The 20624-nt window shown below is 38.7% G+C and overlaps 1 protein-coding gene across 4 annotated transcripts in view; it reads right to left on the reverse strand.

Annotated features, from left to right (window-relative positions):
- Window positions 1–20624, reverse strand: part of wnk4b (WNK lysine deficient protein kinase 4b) — a 77817-nt gene that overhangs the window by 26432 nt on the left and 30761 nt on the right. For all 4 annotated transcript variants that reach the window (XM_077212130.1, XM_077212131.1, XM_077212129.1 and 1 more), the window contains exons 2-4: window positions 10368–10540; window positions 9096–9316; window positions 8243–8400 (exon numbers count right to left, since the gene is read on the reverse strand). In XM_077212130.1, coding sequence (XP_077068245.1) covers window positions 8243–8400; window positions 9096–9316; window positions 10368–10540 — 552 coding nt within the window. The remainder of the gene's footprint in view (window positions 1–8242; window positions 8401–9095; window positions 9317–10367; window positions 10541–20624) is intronic.

A 20624-nucleotide genomic window follows, 5' to 3' on the forward strand; every position in this document is an offset into this window, starting at 1 on the left:
CCAGTTAAATGAGATGCAGCCATTACATGCTGGTGGCTTCAAACCAGATTTCATCTCTATATACACAAGTCTATTGTCAATAAACTTTCTGTAAGAAGTGAAAACCCTGAAATGCCCTTCACTGATAACATATTGTCTTCCCTCTACTAATTATCTGAATCAAAAGTCAATCTAAATTATACTGTTTTCACAAAATACGTACAAGATCAAATTATCATTACTTAAAATGATCTTAATGTTAACATCAATGTTATCTTAATGTTGGTATATTAATGGTATCAATGAACTATATATGATCAAAATTAATTTATTAACCTAAGTTAATGTTAATTCATAAAAATACTATTGTTCAAATTTAATTCATGTTTGTTCAAAATACATTCATGTTCATTTATAACTTGAATTGATCAAATTTAGTAATGTAGAAATTTACATTAACTAAGGTTAATAATAAATGCTGTAACAGTCTTAAAAGTGTTACTTCATGTTAATGACTGCATTAACTATAGTGTTAAACAACTAAATGTTTTTGTGAATGAATTTTACCCATTCATTTCATATCCTCATTTGAGTCTTGTCCCTAAGGAATATTTTGGCTAAACACATAATACATAACAGGAAATACCACCAAGTCTCATGAGCTATCAAAGAGCAAACTCTTAGCACTACGATTCCCTTCCCTGCCGGTCCCAGTTGCTCTTAATAAAAAAACATCACAGTTGTAAATGACCTTTTCCCCAAGGATTGCAGACAGATATGCCAACCTTTCTAGCTGACAACATTAACATGCCAACATTAAAGGGTTAGTTCACCCGAAAATGAAAATGATGTCATTAATGACTCACCCTCATGTCGCTCCAAGCCCGTAAGACCTCCGTTCATCTTCAGAACACAGTTTAAGATATTTTAGTCCGAGAGCTTTCTGTCCCTCCATTGAAAATGTATGAACGGTATACTGTCCTTGTCCAGAAAGGAAATAAAGACATCATCAAAGTAGTCCATGTGACATCAGTGGGTTAGTTAGAATGTTTTGAAGCATCGGAAATACATTTTGGTCCAAAAATAACAAAAACTACGACTTTATTCAGCATTGTATTGTCTTCCGGTTCTGTTGGGGATCCGCGTTCAGTGACGCTGCTGACGTAAGATGCTGCTGACGTGTGTCTGGTGCGCCCGAGCTTCGTTTACAGTCTGAGGGAGACGCACGCTGGAAACAAAACAATCTTCACAAACATGTCTAAGGATTTCCACACAGAGGAAGACTTGCATTTTTTTGCCCAGCCATATTTCTTTGAACCCGAATACACGGACGCACCAGATACACGTCATCAGCGTCATACGTCATCAGCGTCACTGCGGACTCGTGAACGCGGATCCCCAACAGAACCGGAAGACAATACAATGCTGAATAAAGTCCTAGTTTTGTTATTTTTGGACCAAAATGTATTTCTGATGCTTCAAAACATTCTAACTAACCCACTGATGTCAAATGGACTACTTTGATGATGTATTTATTTCCTTTCTGGACAAGGACAGTATACCGTTCATACATTTTCAATGGAGGGACAGAAAGCTCTCGGACTAAATCTAAAATATCTTAAACTGTGTTCCGAAGATGAACGGAGGTCTTACGGGCTTGGAGCGACATGAGGGTGAGTCATTAATGACATCATTTTCATTTTTGGGTGAACTAACCCTTTAACTTCTGAACCAAACTGAAAACTTCACAAATAAACTATGCTGAACTCCAAATAATGAATGTGTTCATACACTTAATATAAACATGAACACTACCCCATAAATGTGTCTACAGAAACCATGTGTTAAAAAGGGACGAGTAGTTCACGTCTAAACATTCTCTCATGAGAACTGTGATTAGGTTGATTAGCTTGGCTAAATCTTTGTTCATTTTACAGGCCAGATTTGTTATGCTCATGCAAAGCCAATAAATAGACCTGAAAAGCTTTTGATTGCAGTGAAAAGGTTGGGTCAGTTTTTTCCTGTATTTTTTCCTGCATTTCCTGCATCATCTTACTGGCACGGACCCTGATGGGAAGGCTTTCATCTCCGCTGTGCATTTAACAGGTAAGCGGCATGGAGGGAATTGGAAGGTAAATATACAAAAAGCAGCAAGGTAACATGTTTCAGTAAATGCATAATGTGTGGCTCAGTGTTCAATGTATGTAAACATGACATCAGTGTTATTTTATGGAATCAGAACGGTTTAAGCTAACCCTAACGCTCAAAATAATTAATTGGTTTGAGTAGGAACTAAACTAATTAGTTCAGCCAAATTAACTTTTATGAGTGTTTAGCACTTTCTTTTTCTTTCAAGTTCACATAACGGATATATTTTAAGTAAACTGAACTGTTTCATTCATTGTTTTGAGATTTATGATATTATTTCTTTAAATTTAGACAAACTTAAGTTTAACTGAAACAGCTGGGATGTCTATTTCCCAGCATGCTTTGCCGATGGCAATCGAAAGGGAGAGTAAATGCTAAAATTAAGTGTAATATAATGTTTTTTTGTGCAAGATTAATGTTAAGTGACTGATTTAGTAGTGCTAAATGTTTTGGTATACTAATTTAGAAGAATTTCTGTTAATGTTTGTTTTAGGATAGTTACCATCATGATGACAAGTGGTGCATGCAGCTTGATTTGAATGGAAATTAAACTTTTAGATTGCTGCACTAACACAGTAAGTGCTACTGTATAACATATTATTGTTAACATGTTAACAAATTAGTATGTCAGCAAACTAGCTTGTTAAAGCTTGCTAAGTTTATACTAATAAAAGTGTTCACATTGAGATTGCATGAAATTTTAAGTTAAATGTATGAATTAGTGTGCTCAAACATTTCAAGTAAAGAACAATTGAAATGTATAAGTAAAAAAAAAAAATCTGCCAATTCTGCTTACTTTAACTTACTTAAACTAATTTATTAACTTAAGAAATTTGAGGTAACTGATTGCCTTTGAGTTCAATTTGTTGAGTTTTGCCAACTTATTCGGGTTTACAGTGGCTGTATGACTTTTATCTTTTGTGGAACACAACAGTTAGAAGATATTATGAAAAATGCCTCAGTGCCGTTCTAAAAAACATTTGGACCACATTGACTTCCATTTGTATAGGCTAAACAGTTAAAACATTCTTCAAAATATCTTTTCTGTTCCATGGATGAAAGGAGGTCAGATAAATACAGGTTTGTTACCTCACGATTCAAGCTACACATTTTATCAGTACATATATTACCTAGGAATTGAGCCTCTAACTGTAGTGTTGCTACCGCCTTGCTTTATCATTTGAGTTAATGTGGTGCGACCACATGCTGCAGTGACATCACTGGCTCCGCAAAGACTAAAATACATAATTAACGTCTGATCCAGCCTTAATTCTCTCTGTCTGTTTTCCTCTCGTTCTGCATGTCACTCAATTCGCTGCAGATACACTGGAGGTCATTCACAGTTGAGACAGAAAAAGCTTACTTTCACAATCAAGGTGCACTGGTTCTTTGGAAAAACATCCTATTCTATGTGCGCTCAATATAATGAGGTTTCGTCAAAGTTTTATCTATGTTGATGTTTAGGCAGATGAGGAGACATGTTAGACATTAGACATGGTCTAATTATAGTACTTCTGATATGCAGAGGTGTTACACAATCTTTTGCCCTCCCAATAACATGCACATTAGTAAGTTTGGTCTTAACGCCTCCACAACCTCGAGAGAACAGATCTGTCCCCATGGGAATACAGGACCCAGATTCACGTCTAAGAGAGAATAATTGTACTGCACTTAATTAGCTGGAGCCGTGACAACAACAGCATTGCATTAATGAAACAACTGAAAATTTGCTTAGATGAACAGACTAACCTGAAATTAAAAATACAAATTATCCTTATTTACATATATTTATTCAAATTAAATGCAGGACAATAAACATTACATTTACATTAGAATTAAATGGCCATGCCTGTTGAAAAAAGGGAATAAATATAATTTAAAAAATATTTACATAAAAAGTAAAATATATAAATATATGTAACAATATTTCTTACCAACAAATATCTATCTATCTATATATCTATCTGAATGAAAATAAGTGAACATTGGTGATAAATTAAATTAAGGTAAAAAAATTTTTTTTATATACTATAACTAACCACGACTTTTGCCTCAATAAACTACTAATTACTGCTTATTAATAGTTAGTAATGTAGTATTGGGTAGGATTAAGGGATGTAGAATATGGTCATGCGGAATAAGGCATTAATATTTGCTTTATAAGAACCAAGAGACAGCCAATATCCTAATATGCATTCTAATAAGCAAATAGTTAATAGTGAAAATTGGACCGTAAACTGCTGTTAAGTGTTACCGACGTTTTAAAATAAAATAAAAAAGGGGGGACCAAATGACCTGCAAGGTGTGAGGCTCTTGAGGCTCTTATATTTCAGGAATGAGCCAAAGGTAGTTCAAGCACCCTATTTTTACCTTCAATAGACTTTCAGAAGTTAGAACTTAATAAGCGACTGTGTTGCCATGGTAACCCTAAAACTGCAAGAGAACCCTGTGGGATAACAACACAAGAATTTTAAGTGCAGGGACGGCAGTTCATAAAGTTGCGCTCGAGGGCCCACCAGTCGAGCCTATCCGAAAAACAAACACATGAGACTGAGGACTGTGTTTGTTGGAGAACGTGTTTTGCACTAAAGACTCTGAATATTGAATCTCAACCTCGATCCTCCACAAAATGCATGTGTTTTGTGGTATTTGCACATCGCCTAAAACAAACGTGCACAAATAGCACTGCATGGCTGAGGGGAGCCGGTTGTTTACAATGCTCACCGTCTGCCTTGAATGATTTTCTGTGTTACACATGCTTTGTCTCTCTGGGATGCCTTGGACGTGTGGTTTCGAAAAACAGCTTTGAAAAGCTGCTGTTTGTCTTTCTAACTTCCTCTGCTCCAGGAACAATTGAACATTCTTTTTCCCATCTCTTAAAAGCTTGTTAAAGACTCATGCAGATCATAAAACCCGTTCGCATTCTAAACAGAACGTACAGCTATCTACAAACAACAGCATCATTCTTGCTCTTATAAACATGCCAGGGTCAAACGCCTCCTCCACAGATCATGACCGCTGTATCACAAACCCCACGCTCTCAGCCCCCAGTGACACAGAGGATGATTTTCATTAACCCAGGGAAGTCCAAGGGCCTGTTGGGGTCAAATATGAATGTCCCTTTGAGGCACATTCTCCAATCAGCTGATACTCAGGCACATTGTTCAACCCCCTTTGGGCTCCACTTTGCCCCACTGAACTCCTCTGCATCCCTGCCAGGCTTGTCAGGGGCCATTGCATATGTTTGTGTCCACACTCTTAGATCACACATAGCTGATTCACAGTGTGCAGTGTCAAAATGAACAGTCATAATCAGTGAATTATGATTGGTGATGATGTGAATGGACATGCAAATACAGACATTCAAGATACACATACAAAATACAGATATACAAGATAAACATACACCAAAAAAAATCACTGTCTTAATCAGTATTTTTATTTTTGTCAGAGTTAACCATTTTAAACAACTATAAAAATGATGTAAGATAATAAGTCTTGCTTGAATTACACTGGGAATTAAGAATTAAGTTAAATAGTAACATTGCAACTACATGTCAACTACCAGTCATTAGAGTTAGTAGACAGCATTAGAGTTAGTAGACAGATTAGTAAAGTTTCTGCTTACTTACACTTTTAGGAATTTACGATATATCAGCCACCAAAGCGGTATCGGCCGATGTATGTTCATTTTTAATGTTATCATTATCGGCCCAATAAGAAAATTTGGCCGATATTTTATTGCCGATAAATTATGCATTATTTCCTTCACCTGAGACACTTCAGATGTGCACTGTTCACCATAATGTTTTTTTCACTTCAAAAAAGGAAAATAAAGTTAAGTGAAACATGTGCAGCGAAAGTATGTCATATAGGCAAGAATTATAATGAGAACAATATAATTGTGTGCTTGACACTTTTGTTTTTGAAATCAGGCTCTCAAAAATTATGTAAACATTTTATTTAGATTTATCGGCCAATATATCGGTTATCGGCTTTCAAATATAAAGAATTGTCGGTTATCGGTATCGGTCATAATTTTCATATCAGTGCACTTTATTTTTATGCTCCTCCAACAGACATTCTACTTACTAGTACTTTTTAAGTATATGTAAACTTATTCTACTAACCATGAGCCAAGCAGTCTACTAATTCTCTAATTTAGAGTTAGTTGACCTGTAGTTACAAATTAATGAGAGTTAGTTGACATGAAGCTGGCAAGTTACTGATAGATAGTAGAATGTCTAAAGTGGACTATTGAAATAGAGCAACACCTTATTTTTTAACCCCAAATTATTATTATTATTATTTTAACCATAAAATGTCATAAATATAATTATATTTATGTTTAAAACAAGAAGAAATGCAACACATGTAATGACATGTACACTACCATTCAAAAATTTTGTTTTAGAAAAGAATACGTTTTTCAGCAAAAATGCATTGAATTGACCATGTATATTTCAAATAAATGCTCTTGAACTGTCTATTCATTAATGGATCATGAAAAAAAAACAATTTCCACAAAATATTGAGCAGCACAAGTGTTTTCAACATTGATAATAACAAGAAAATGTTTTATGAACAGCTATCTTAAATTGTAATAATATTTCACAATATCACTGTTTTTCCTATAGTTATAATCAAGTAAATTCAGCTTTGGTGAAACAGCTCTGTCAAAACATCAAAAATATCTTACTGACCACAAACTTCTTAACAGTAGTGTATTGTATTCTTAGATAAATGTAGTTATATAACACATACAATTATACCACTAAGCTTGCTGCAGTCCTGTCTGGGATTGCATTCACCACAATGGATATGTACGACACTAGCTTAGATTGTGTACGTGTCATACAACAGAAGCAAACCCATAATGTTTAAAAATGTTGCCTTGATGGGCTGCACACTACGTTTTGGAAAAATGCTACTGTCTCTCTCTCTGCCTGTCCTTATCGCTAAGTGTTCGGGAAAACGGAAATGTCCTTTCCGACCAACCATGTAATTTCTGCAAGCCAACTTCAAAGCCATAATGCCACAAATTCACTGCTCTATTGTATCAGCAACAGAGGATAAAAGATGACGTCTGTTTGTCATGTCAGACAAACAAATGATTGCAAGCATCTCATTCACGCTTTCCTTCCTCTTTACTTATCAGCTGAATCTGATATGGCCTAACCTTGACAACCCCATAACACCAATCTGTGAGAGAAAACAGGAACAAAAGGATGTGCTGATTGAAGACTGAATGGCTGCAATGTCATAAACACCAGACCATGATGTATGACAGGATATTATAATGAATAGGAAAAGTGTTTCTTCAACATGTGTTGGCTATTAAATACATTATAAATGGAACTGAAATACTGCTTGAGGTTTCAGGACGAGAAAAAGAAAATCAGGCAGTTTTCGTACCAAAAATAATGAATCTCTTCTAGGGCTTTTGCATTCAACAATGCTGCTAGTGTTGTTCTAGAACTGTTTAACTGTGCGGTTTTTGCTTTGTATATTATTCATGCAGCATGCCGATTGGTTGGAATATTTATGAGTTGTCCCAAGGAAAAAAGTCACCCCTTGTGAAAGAAATAACCATGCAACTCACTGCTCACCCAAGACTGAGGTTAGCATGCATTACACACAAGTACAATGAAATTACACATTTGCAACACTGTAATCAGAAATCATCTTGAATTATGTGGTTAACCAGGGGGTTGATTAGAGATCTAGGCAAGATCAGCATATCCTAAGTAGAATTACAGCTCAAGAGAGATGCGCTAATTGTCCTCTTGTTGCAAAGAAATGTCACTGAGCACCTCATAAAGCCCTCAGACAACCATTAGTAGACTCATAAAGGCCTTGGAGCCTCTTTGAGGGGATATGGCCAATGAAGTGGGTGGCCGAGAGCTGAAAGACCAGAGAATCGGTGCATGGTTTCACAAAAAGGCCAACTACGCAAGCTGTTGTATGTGTAAGAGGCAGACAGAGAAAAAGGTCATACTTTTCATGTAACCTGACAAGCCAATGTAGTCTGTATTGACGGTAAATAACATATTAAGTGCAGCCCGGTGCAGTGACATCCATCTGAACCTTGCAATACAGATAAGGATTGACTTACACTGGTGACTTTGCGGTAGATCTGCGCAGCGTTTTGGCACTCTGAGTAGGGGTACTCTGATGTGGTCATCTCCAGGATGCACATGCCAAAGGCATAAACATCCACAGCTTCATCATATTTCTCCTCGTACATCTCTGGAGCCATAAACTCTGGGGTTCCTATGTGTGAGCAAAGATCAATGTAAAAAAAAGCATTAAGTAGCCATTTAGTTATCCAAAGTATATATATTACAAGGACACTCCTAATGTGGTACTCTGGGTTACAGTGTCTTGTTCAAGGGCACAGCGGTGATCCCAGAGCTTTGTTTGGCCCACCAAGTGGCTGAATGTTAAATGTGCACTCATACACATTCACAATACATTTGAGATCTGAGCAGGTTTCGAAGGCAAAGACTTCCACAATCACTTAAGATACTGAACAAGCATCCCTTGAAAACTCAATTCTGGGAACCTGAGCTATTGGTTGGGCTAGCCTGATGTACCAGGTTACACATTCTTTACTTATTCATGTCATTGAACTCTCCTAATCTCAGCGTGAGAAGATCAGATTTTTAACCGTGCTGAGCTAATGCTGATCTAATGAGTTAATGTGATATATGCCGCACTGTATATAGGTGAGGTGAGAAATCTGTGTCAAGCAGTTGTTGGGGCATAAATACAGTTGACAGAGAAAACAGACAAGATAAGCCCATAGTAGAGGCAGCTCAGGACAATATTTACAGTAACTCTTATGAAGGTCAAAGAAAGTTCTTCTTGAGTGATTGAAGAGAAATTGTTGAAATTGTAACTTTTTATTTCGTAATAAAATGTGTTTGTATGTCAATTTAATAAGCACAACATTTTTCAAAACTTACCAATGACGCTCTTAGCAAACGAGGCACTCTTGAGAGTGGCTAGGCCTAAATCACCAATCTTAACAGATCCAGTGGGGCCAGTGATGAAGATGTTGTCACATTTAAGGTCTCGGTGGATTATGGGAGGTGTTCGTGTGTGCAGGAAGTGAAGGCCCTTGAGGATCTGATTACTCCAACACTGGAGGACCTTTAGCTTCATCTCTTTGAACCTTTTCAGATACCTACAGGGAAAGAGCAAACAAGAATACCCTTAAGTTTAAAACACAGTGACAAACAACAAAAGGCAAACAAATGTGCACTCTGTTCCAAAACCTTGCAAACTGCCTACAAGAGGAAGCATTTTAAGGGACTTTCTAAAAATGAAGGCTATTCCAAAAGGTAGGCATTTTAGTTATAGTTGGCATATTTTTTAGCTTAATTCTAAGGCAGCATAATTTAATGAAGAAGGCAAATTCAGAATGCATTATTAGAGTAGTGCACTGTTAGCTTAGCAACATGCTAACAGCAAGCTCTACTGAAATAAGTCTCCCATGCAGAGCAATATTTTGGTGGACTATGTAGGCAGTTGGCAGTAAAAAAGGATCACTAGGTTCGGAAATGAACTGTGGACTTATTTCATTCTCCTATTAGTCCTTTTAGTTCAAATGTATATATATATATATATATATATATATATATATATATATATATATATATATACTCTATGCAGTTTTGATGTGCCTGCAGGGCAACCTTCTACAACAATCTGTGACACATCTGGGACAAAACTACTGTTAATGAACAGTGCCAATGGACTGGATACAATATTTGTTTCATAATTCTCAAAATTCTGCATGAGTCTTTAACAAGCTTTTAAGAGATGGGAAAAAGAATGTTCATAATTTAAACTACTGTATGGTGGCATAGTTGTGAAAAGATTTGGGTTGTGACCCATAGGTTCAGAAGATGTGAGTGAGATTGAGCTCAATAAAAAGCTGAGATCTTTAATTTATTGGGAAAAAAAGCACTTATCCAAATGACTGCAATTTTTCTACGGTTGGCAACTCTTGATAAATGTGTCTGCAAAACGACAAAGTGCAGTTATTAATCTGGGGGAAAAAATGGAAAAGCAGCTGGGCTTCAGTGTCTCATGTGAGAATGCACAAGCATGAGCAGAAGCTCACTTACAAAAGAGACATCTTTTCTTGTCTTCATACTGGCATCTCTAATGGCCACACCATCTGCAAGTACTTTCGTTGCAATTTTGTACATATATGCGCAGACTGAACTTACGTCTTCAGCGTCCCTGACGTCATGAGTTCCGTCACAAGGATAATGCACTTTTGCCCTTTCATTGTGGACTTCCAGGAGTCGTAAAAACGGACAATGTTTGGATGCTGCAGGCACTTCAGCATGTCCACCTCTTCACTGAAACGCTGCCGTTCCACTTTCGTCAGCCTTCGTGTCTGTCGAAGAGACACATATTTCAAGTAAATTTATAGGTTAGAAGATTCATGTTGGTACATGATAGGACATACAGTATGGTGAGATTTGTACACTTTGTGACTTGTGGGACAGGTCTTTGTCAATTGAAGTTGAACCACAAAGTTCAAAGTGACTTCAGTGGTAGAAGTCAGGGGTAGAGGTAAGAGGTAGTGTTCAAGCTATGATTGTTTGATAGAAATGTTGTTCCTGGTGCCTAAAAAAGGATTTGGGGAGGTCAAAAAGCAAGTGAAATTATCTATATACTTTTCCTCTAAACTTTACAGGTCACTTGAGAAAGAAGTCTCCAAATTGCACTGCAAAAGTGAAGTTAAACACACAAGTTAGCAGCTATTCTGCATTTTTAAAGTATCAGAAATGCAGTAGACATCAAAATGTGCCAAATCCATAAGCTGGCACACTCAATGCTTAAGATTCTGTGCTACGCACGCACATGGAAAAACTGACAGTGCTGTCTTCTTTTATAACTTTGATTTGTGGCTTTGGGCTTTAAAGGCTGAACTGCATAATTTTCTATACAAAGAGGAGGTAGTTGACAGAAGTTGTTGGTAAAAACACATATAGCACACCTAAGTTTGTTTGAATTTCCACATCTGGCTCTCCAGACAGCTCGACCTGTCCTACACATGACATTATGTCAAAGGCAAAGCCAGATGGTGCCAATAACATGGGGGCCCCTCTCAGTCTCGGACCCCCGAGACAGGTGAAAGGTCAACCGGACCATTGACTGCCTCTTTCTCATGTTTGTCAGACTGTAACCAGCAAAAACACATTCATATTGGCTGTTTTTTTTTCATCTTTAAGACAGGGAACTGATTGTCCAGATTGAGTTCATGTGTGAATTATGTGCATTGGCTCAGAAAGACAGTCCTACAGCAAGTGCAAAACTTGAAAGAAGAAAAAAAGCACATTTCATGTGCTTAGACTAAAAGAAAACACCTTTCTGATAGATCTGAAACATCCTGAATGGGGGGCAAAGATATGGAGCTAGAAATGTTTATTACATGAGAGAAAATAAATGATCTGAGAGAAAAAAAAAAGTTTAAGAGAAAAAGTTATCACACTGATAGCAAAAAAGCATTTCATGAGAGAAAAAATAATATTTGAGAGAAAAAGTTTTCATACCAATAGCAAAAAATAATATTTGAGACTAAAATGAGTTTTGAGAGAAAGTATTTTCTCATAGAACATAAAAAAATTTAATTTTGAAATTTTTAAAAATATTTCTAGGAAAAAAAATCTCTCTCAAAATACTTGGAAAAAATCTCAAATATATATTTTTTGCTATCAGTGTGAAAACATTTTCTCAAAAAAAAAAAGTGTTTCTATCAAAACTGAATCATTACACCATTGTTCGCGTTCGGTTCACCTAGATAGATGCCTTCTCTGCCTTGTGGCCTCTTTAAATACAGTTGTAAAAATGACCACGCATTCGATCTACGTCAGAGCATCAGAGCGTCCACGAATCTTTCCACGGCGTCGCTGGCAAGGCGGCGAGAGCGAATTTTGCCGCTCTCGCCGGCGGCGGTGTGAACGTACAGTTAGAGTTTAGATTCTCTGTCCGAGCCCGAGCCCAAGGTCGGGCCGATATTTCCCGTCACCATCCTCGGGCCGGGCTGGGCCGGGCCTTTGATCTAGAGACGTGCACTCCCAACGCAAAAGAGTGCGGCGCAGGACTAGATTTGATGGCCGAGTGCGAGCGCGGGCGCTGGCTGTAATGCACTCACTCTGTATGTGTGTGTGCGGGAGAATAAAACGATTCGTGGGACTCCCGCAAACTAGAAATATCTATGAATAAAACATAAAAACAAATACATTTTTATTCATCTGTTGCAGAAAAGCAGCAAGAACAACTAAAAAAATATACAAATGATTTACAGGCCATAGTTTTGTTTTAAAACATGTTTGCAGCGTTGAGTGGTGTAGCCAATCACAGACATATGTGTTGATTTCTTGAACGCAATGGCCAATCAGAAGCATTTAAGTTAGAATCTCCTCACTGCTCAAAAGGGACTTTTTGTTCAGAGCTGAATTCTGTATGCTGGGAAATCCTCTAATTATAACAAACAAAGTGTATATATTATGAAAGATTCATTGTGCAGTCAGCTTCATTGATAATAACAGAGATGTGTGAGATCGCGATGAACTGATGTCAGCTTTAGGAATTTTTAAGGGAGCGCACTTTGCGTGCATTCAGTCATGCCAAACCATGCACGCAGCAGTAGCCTGCTTGATTTTATGTTATAACAGTGGTTTGTGTGTTAATGCTTTAATAACCGAGAAGCGATAACACTATGACGCAGAGGCGGGGGAGCCGTCAAAGGCCCATTTATCAGGAGCATTTATGCTAATGTGTATGATGGTGACACGTAGGCTAACTTGAAAGTATTTGGAGGTGCAGAACAGAGGAGGAGAAAGTAACATAGAAAGTAGTTGAGAACGTCAGTTATAACGACCCACGTATTAAAATGGTCGGGTTTAAATCGGGCTCGGCCTCATAATTATAGTTAATGTGTCGGGCCGGGCTCAGACACAGCATCCACGGGCTCGGGTAGGGTCGGGCTTGATGTTTTGGGCCCGATCTAAGCTCTATGTTGAGCACGGACACTCCAATGTTTGGGTAAGATGATGACACACACAACTGGATGTTAGCTGGCTGAGCAAGTTCAGCATCACTGAAGATTAAACATTAAAAATAGCACTCATATTCATGAATGAATGTGTATTATATTATTAGCTTGCTAATCGCTAGTAAAGCTAATTATTAATTAGCCATCATGCTAGGTAAACTTGCATTAGTGCTATTTTTTAATGTTTAATCTTCAGTGATGCTGAACTTGCTCAGCCAGCTACCCATCGAGTGTGTGTGTGTCATCATCTTACCCAAACATTGTGCTCAACTAAGGCAGAGACGGCATCTATCTAGGTGAACCGAACGCGAACAATGGTGTAATGATTCAGTTCGACTCCCAAGACAAGACGATGCTCAAACCGACTGGCCAATAGGAACGTTCCCATAGGAAAAAAAGAACGTGGCCCCGCCCATGACACAATTTTCACAGCTTAAGCAAAATCCTGACACGAGAGCAACAAATTGCATCGAGAGCAAAGAAAATCGTTTTGAGAGAAACACTTTTTTTAGAGAGAAAATTTTTCACACTGATAGCAGAAAATATATATTTGAGATTTTTTTTCAAAGTATTTTGAGAGAGATTTTTTTTTCTCAGAAATAATTTAAAAAATTTCAAATTTATATTTTTTATGTTCTATGAGGAAATACCTTCTCTCAAAACTTTTTTTACTCTCAAATATGATTTTTTGATATTGGTATGAAAACTTTTCTCTCAAATATTCTTTTTTCTCTCATGAAATGCTTTTTTGCTATCAGTGTGATAACTTGTACTCTCAAACTTTTTTTTTTCTCTCAGATCATTTATTTTCTCGCATGTAATAAAGACACATTTCTAGCTCCATACAAAGACAGCTGGTTAGGTAACCAAGGCAAATGAGGACAATCTTGACAAGTTTGGATGAAGTTGGCGGGAGTGAAGGGTGAAGAGTGCATGAGCGTTTTGAGTGTGCATTAATAAGAGTAATGTGGTAATAATATGGTGCTGCAAGGAAAGAAGATCCAATGTCTTGTATGTTAGACAGAGCATCTGAGGAATGCTGTTGCGTCTCTGACAACACTATTTCAGGAAGTAACCCGTTACAGTCCTGGGAAAACTGCTGTGTGAAACTTAATCTCTCCTTCCCTCAGTTCCTTTCCCTGCTCACCAACTATTTACCCTCAGATAAGTGGTTCTTAAATGGTTTTGCTTCACGATAAGTGGTTCTCAACTGGCTTTGCTTCACAATAAAAATAATAATAATTGGACTCACTATTTTTTACATTAAAAACGATAAAAAATACATAGGCCAATTTGTAAGTACATAGGCTTATTGCACCCCACCAGTTTGTGACCATTCAAAAAGAAATCTTCTTTCATAGTAAAAGTGTTTAGCTTTAAAAATGGTAACAGAAAGTAGGTACAGTTCACATGGACATGCTCCTAAGCAAAAAAATCATGGTATAATTCTCTTATTATAAAGATGTCACAAAATATGCAGTGTCTAACTTGATGAAGAACCTATCCGACATATTTCTTTAAATCTGTGTTCTCTAGGATGTCCGTTCAATCACATAGTAACAGTCTCAGATTCTAGTGGTTAGTGGATGACTTCTTAGCAGTGGCTGCCAGCACAATTGACCTGTGGCTAAGCCACGCCCCCTCCACTCACTCGGACAAACAGTCAACGTTGTTGACTTAGACTTAGACTTATCTTAGAACAGATGTAGACATCCTTGTTTAATTTATCCACGTTAAGTTGGTGTTGTGGTCTACCGCATAACTTAATCCAGACACTTATCTTGGTTGAGATGTGGCTTGGGAAAGGGTAAAAAATACACACCGTCGTCCAGCCTCTCGGGATACCTAGTGTCGGAGTTGCGTGTACCCCATGCACACCGTTTGGCCATTTTAAATTTAAAATGACAAGACAAAACATATAAAAACGAATGAAAACTGACTAACTGCAATGCATTTCAATGGACGAGGAAGCAGAGAATGTCCGAGTGTATTGGGGTAGCTATGCGCACTGTGATTGGCTCATCGCGTTTGGGGGCGTGGCTTAGCCATAGGTCAATTTAGCCCTGAACTAACCGCTAATGGAATCACATTCAGAATGACTGCCTTAAGTTTCACCAGAGAGTAGACAGACCACTCATAGAAATATGAATGGGAGAAACTGTAACACTCAATATGGCCGCCATAAGAAAGTCTTACCTTTCATAAAATAAAATAAAAACTATAATCTTTTAAGTAGAGTTTATTTATGCTACAACACTATATGCAGTTTAAAAAACATTACTGAAAACAGACAGTTTTGGTGGTTTGGACACGATTTGTTCTCACAGGCTGCATGCAAAAACAAACATACAAAATGACCAGTGTATTCCGATTTACGAACAAATGACTGTGAGCGTAGCCTGATTTGCAAAATGGTTTAATCTCATGAGACAGTGCTTTAAATAAATATACTGTTTAGATCCGTTTAAAACACTGCCATCAGAATTAGACTCAAATGGAATCAAATCAAGTGCTTGCAAATCTGAACTGAATTAAATTGGAGAATTCTAACTGTCTGATCTACCCATTGAAGAAAACAACTGCTCATGACATTGATTCATTAGTTCTTTCTACTTTAACAGGGACTTTCCAACCAAGCCATTTGTTGAGTTCTTAAGAGTCTGTTCCACTAGAGTTATTTTTAATGAAAGGAAAGAATTGTCCTTGATAGTTAAATAATCTTATTCATACATTTATCAACCCCAAGAGTGGGAAACTCAGCACCACAAGTCAACTCACCTGTTAAACACACTCCATGAGGCCTTATGCAACACAAAGGCAGTGCAAGCAAAAAAATGTCTTGAAACATATAATAAAGAGGGGTTTATTTGCTTCGCAATGCACAAAAAATGCATAAACAGAGAATGAATATGTTAAACTGGACACTGGCTTGGCAAAGCGGAACCTGTAATTGTAGTTTATGATGGCGGTCAGTGGCGAGCTGTGATTGGGGTTTGTGAGAGCGGTCGTGACGTCAAAGCCAACATGTATAATGTATTCCAGACACGGGAAAAAGCACACACATGTAATGTGCATTTACAACGAAAATCATAAACTGGGAATAAAGGGAGGATGTGATGTAATAGTCTTTGAGCGTGTGGGTGAGTTACAAAGACCTGCTCTTTATCAGGAACAAGCTGCGTCAGCTCTAAGATAAACTCAATACGGTCTCAATGGCTCAGTGCTTTTTTAACAGATACACCGAAAACATCACGGACTTCCCACAAATGTGCCTTTGAAATAGCATGATAAATTAAAATAAAAGATAATAACTGCCACTAAGAAATATCTAGGAAATATACTGGACACTATATCCTGCATTTATTTGTTAAAAAAATACAGTAAAACGTTTTAAATTGTAATAACATTTCACAATATTACTAAGTGTTTTCTATTTGAATATATTTTAAAATGTAATTTATTCCTGTGATGGATTTTCAGCAGTCTTCAGTGTCACATGATGCTTCAGAAATCATTCCAATTTGTCAAAAAACAAGGGGAAAAAAATATTTAAAAATCTTTATGATTCTAACCTTTTGAAAAGTAGAGTACTATTGATTAGAAACTTAAAATTTAAAAGTGTTGTGAATGTTCCAAATGTTTCAAATTGGATCATGCCAGGAATCTCAGATAATGATTTCCATTACACGACTCTCGTAAGTATTTAAAACTTCATGCTGATTTGTACTCGGCTTTCGCCAAGATAAGCACCAACTAAGACATAGCTTTACAGTAACCTATGCTTCTCCATCCATTTACGCTTCTTTCCATATGGTGATGCAAATCTCCTTCTGTCTAGTGTTAACACGCGTCAGCACACACAACGGCTGCAACCACAGTGCGGTCCCCCCATGACAACCGTCTGGATTGAGCTGAGTAGGGGACATCTCTAGGGTCTTCAAGTGGGCACCTTCCGTCCTCAGTGTTTCGTCGACTAGTCCACGACACCTCAAGAGGGCTCGACAGTGACTCTGGCGTCCCAGAGTCACCCCCCTCCGACCCCCACTCAACTCAGCCCAGCTTACTGACCTCTACATCCCTCCTGCTGCTGAGACCTAACCACAATCTCACAATCTCTCCGCAACCCAACCATACGCGCCAACCCGTTTGACTAAGGCTGTCGAGCCCCACTGGTGTGTTAATATGCAGTTTCAGTGGCAACGGTTCCGTATGGCATACTACCTACCGCAAAACACAATATCTGCCCAACCACCCGTCATTCACACAATATACACAGGAACGTAATAATTGTAAATACTATACAACCTATACAAATAAACCAACAGACTCTTCAAGTTTTCAAGAATTCTACGAAACCGTAGCATGGCGGCCTGTACACAGCCAGCTAGAATCTTTCCGTCTCAACCACAGCCAGTTGCTGCTCCTTTCTGCTGCTTCAGATAAGTTCTTTACTGTGCGACGCAACTCTTGGCCACTGAATCCGACGTCTCTGAGGAACCGGGTTGTAGAGTGTGCCACAAAACCTCGACAACCCACTTCCACTGGATAAACCTGGACTCTCCATCCTCGCAGTTCTGCTTCAGTCGCCAGATGAGCATACCGCAGTTTCTTGCTCTCATATGCCTCATCTACCGCATCCTCCCATGGCACTGTTAACTCTATCAGTTGAACAATGCGTGCTGATCCAGACCACAAAACAATATCTGGTCGTAGGTTAGTGGTAGCAATCTCAGGTGGAAAAATAAGCCGTTGATCAAGATCAGCCAGCATCTTCCAGTCCCTAGCAGCTTCCAGTTGTCCTGGGCGAGAATTGGTGTTAGCACCTTTTCTTGGTGGTTGCTCGCCTGGGTGGAGGAATATTGTCTTCTGTGTGTAATGTTTTGCTAGAACAGGCGGCAACTTATTGGTCATGCTACGCTTGCCTTCCAATGCTAAAGCCAAACATCGCAATACTTGGTCATGGCGCCAAGAAAACCGACCTTGGCTAAGAGCCACCTTACATCCTGTCAAAATGTGCCTTAATGTGGCAGGTGATGAACGCAAAGGACAAGAGGGACCTCTCCTACCCAGAGGTTTAGGTTCTGCGGTGATGGGAGAACATCATATGTTGACCTAATAAGGAAACTGATCCTACTCTCTTAAATTGACCAAAGGTCTTGCCAGCCCATTTTGCGTTGTTCCACACTCTCTCATCTCATCCACTCTCCCTGCTTGGCCTGGGAAATGGCCTTTATACATCTCATCCTCTCCTCTTGCTTTCGCACCTCGTTGACTACCAGCTTCCTCCTTTGAGCTGGGCCTGCCTTGTGCCATTTAGGAGGAGCTACACTGAGCCCAAAACCCCCTCTTCCATGCTGTACCTGTCCCACGATATCCCCAATTAGAAGGTCAGCCTTTGCCTCTACTACAGATTTCTTTGCTGACCACTTTCTACCAGTTTATTCCACAGGGGCTGCCTCCCTTACACATTTGTCGCGTGACTCTGCTAAAGTCATTTCCAGTCTGACCTTGGCACACTTAAACTCCTCGGTTAAAGCAGAGATTGGCAGCTGCAATACTCCTTTACTATAAAGTCCCACTCTGCTGAGGCAGCGTGGAACTCCCAACCATTTCCTGATGTATGAACTTATTAACGCTTCCAGCTTATCCACTGTTGTCAAAGAAACCTCGTACACAGTCAGTGGCCACAGCAACCTTGGCAGTAGACCAAACTGAGAGCAACAGAGTTTTTGCCTGGTAGAGCACAGCTGTTTATGCTCTTCAACCCTTCCACTGCTTGTCGTCTAACTTCTCCCACTCGAACTGTGTCGTTCAGATCCCCATCGTACCATCTCCCAAGGCTCTTCACTGGTTTCTCAGAAACTGTTGGTATTGCCTCACCATTAATGAAGAATGTTTTATCTACTACCTTTCCTTTAACTATCAAGATGCTCCTTGATTTAGAGGGCTTAAAGTGCATTCGTGCCCATTCGATATTATCTGTTAACTTCCCCAATAATCGATTAGTGCTGGCTACTGTTGTAGTCATGGTTGTCATGTCATCCATGTATGCTCTGATTGGTGGTAGTCGCATTCCAGAAGCCAAGCACTCTCTTCCTACTACCATTCTTGATGCCCTAATGATTACTTCCATTGCCATGGTAAAAGCCAGTGGAGAAATGTTGCATCCTGCCATTATTCCAACCTCTAAGCATTGCCATGCGGTGCTGAATTTTGGAGTTGAGAAACTAAATTGCAACTCTCCAAAATAGGCTTTCACTAAATTTGTTATTGACATTGGTACTCTAAAAAAATCAAATGCTGCCCAAAGAAGCTCATGTGGCACTGAACCACATCCATTAGCCAAATCCAGGAATTTCACATGGAGCTCCTTCCTCTCCTTTTTAGCTGATTGAATTCGTTGCCAGATAACATTGATGTGTTCTAAGCATCCTGAGAACCCTGGAATGCCCGCTTTTTGAACTGAAGTGTCAATGAAGCCATTCTTTAATAGGTAGGTTGACAATCTCTGCGCAATAATGCTGAAGAAAATCTTACCTTCGACGTTTAATAGTAAAATAAGACGAAACTGACTGATGCTTGTAGCGTCTTTTTCTTTAGGTATAAAGACTCCACCTGCTCGGCGCCATGCTCTAGGTACAACCTGCTTTTCCCATGCCACTTTTATCAATTTCCACAGAATTCGTAGAACTCCTGAAGCACTATTGTACACTCTGTACGGAACTCCATTAGGCCCTGGAAATGAAGCCCTTGCCTTTCTCACAACCTGCCCTATCTCTTTCCACTTAGGTGCACAGAACTCCATTTGGTATTCTGGTGGATTGATAGGTGGGATATCTGACGGAATTGACATAGGCTCATGCCTTTTTGCATCTGTATGCGTTTCCTCCAAATATCTCTCTAGCTCAACCCTAGATGCTTTTAAAGTGCCATTCTTCTCACTGGTGAATAACTTCTTTACAAATTTGAATGGGTCTTTATAGCAATTAGCCCTCGTACGTTCCTTCTTTTTGTAGCGTTTCCGTAGGCGCTCAGCTCTGCGTAATGTTGCAAGCTTATCTTTTATGGCCCTTTGTAAGAGATTGAGTCCCTCCTTCTGACTTTGTTCTGCTTTTTTCCATTGCTTCCTCAGCTGTCTCCATTCTCTAACTAACCCTTCAATTTTCTGCTGCCGTCTAGATACAGCAGGAGTAGTTTGTACTTTTTCCTTCCTTTTTTCCACACCAAACCTCTCACTTCCATATGCGTAAATGATGTCCCCAAATTTATCCAGCTTCTTTTCAACCGTACCAGTTAATCTTTCCAATGCAAAGCATAGATCTGTGTTTACCGTGTCCCATGGAGTTTTCTCACAAGCTCTTGGCCATCTAACTCCAGGCCTATGCCCGTTGAGGTTCTTTTCTCTCTTATGCTGGTT

This window comes from Siphateles boraxobius, unplaced genomic scaffold (genome assembly GCF_051911475.1).
Source record: "Siphateles boraxobius isolate OS27281-9 unplaced genomic scaffold, OSU_SipBor_1 66, whole genome shotgun sequence".
Lineage (NCBI taxonomy): Eukaryota > Metazoa > Chordata > Actinopteri > Cypriniformes > Leuciscidae > Siphateles > Siphateles boraxobius.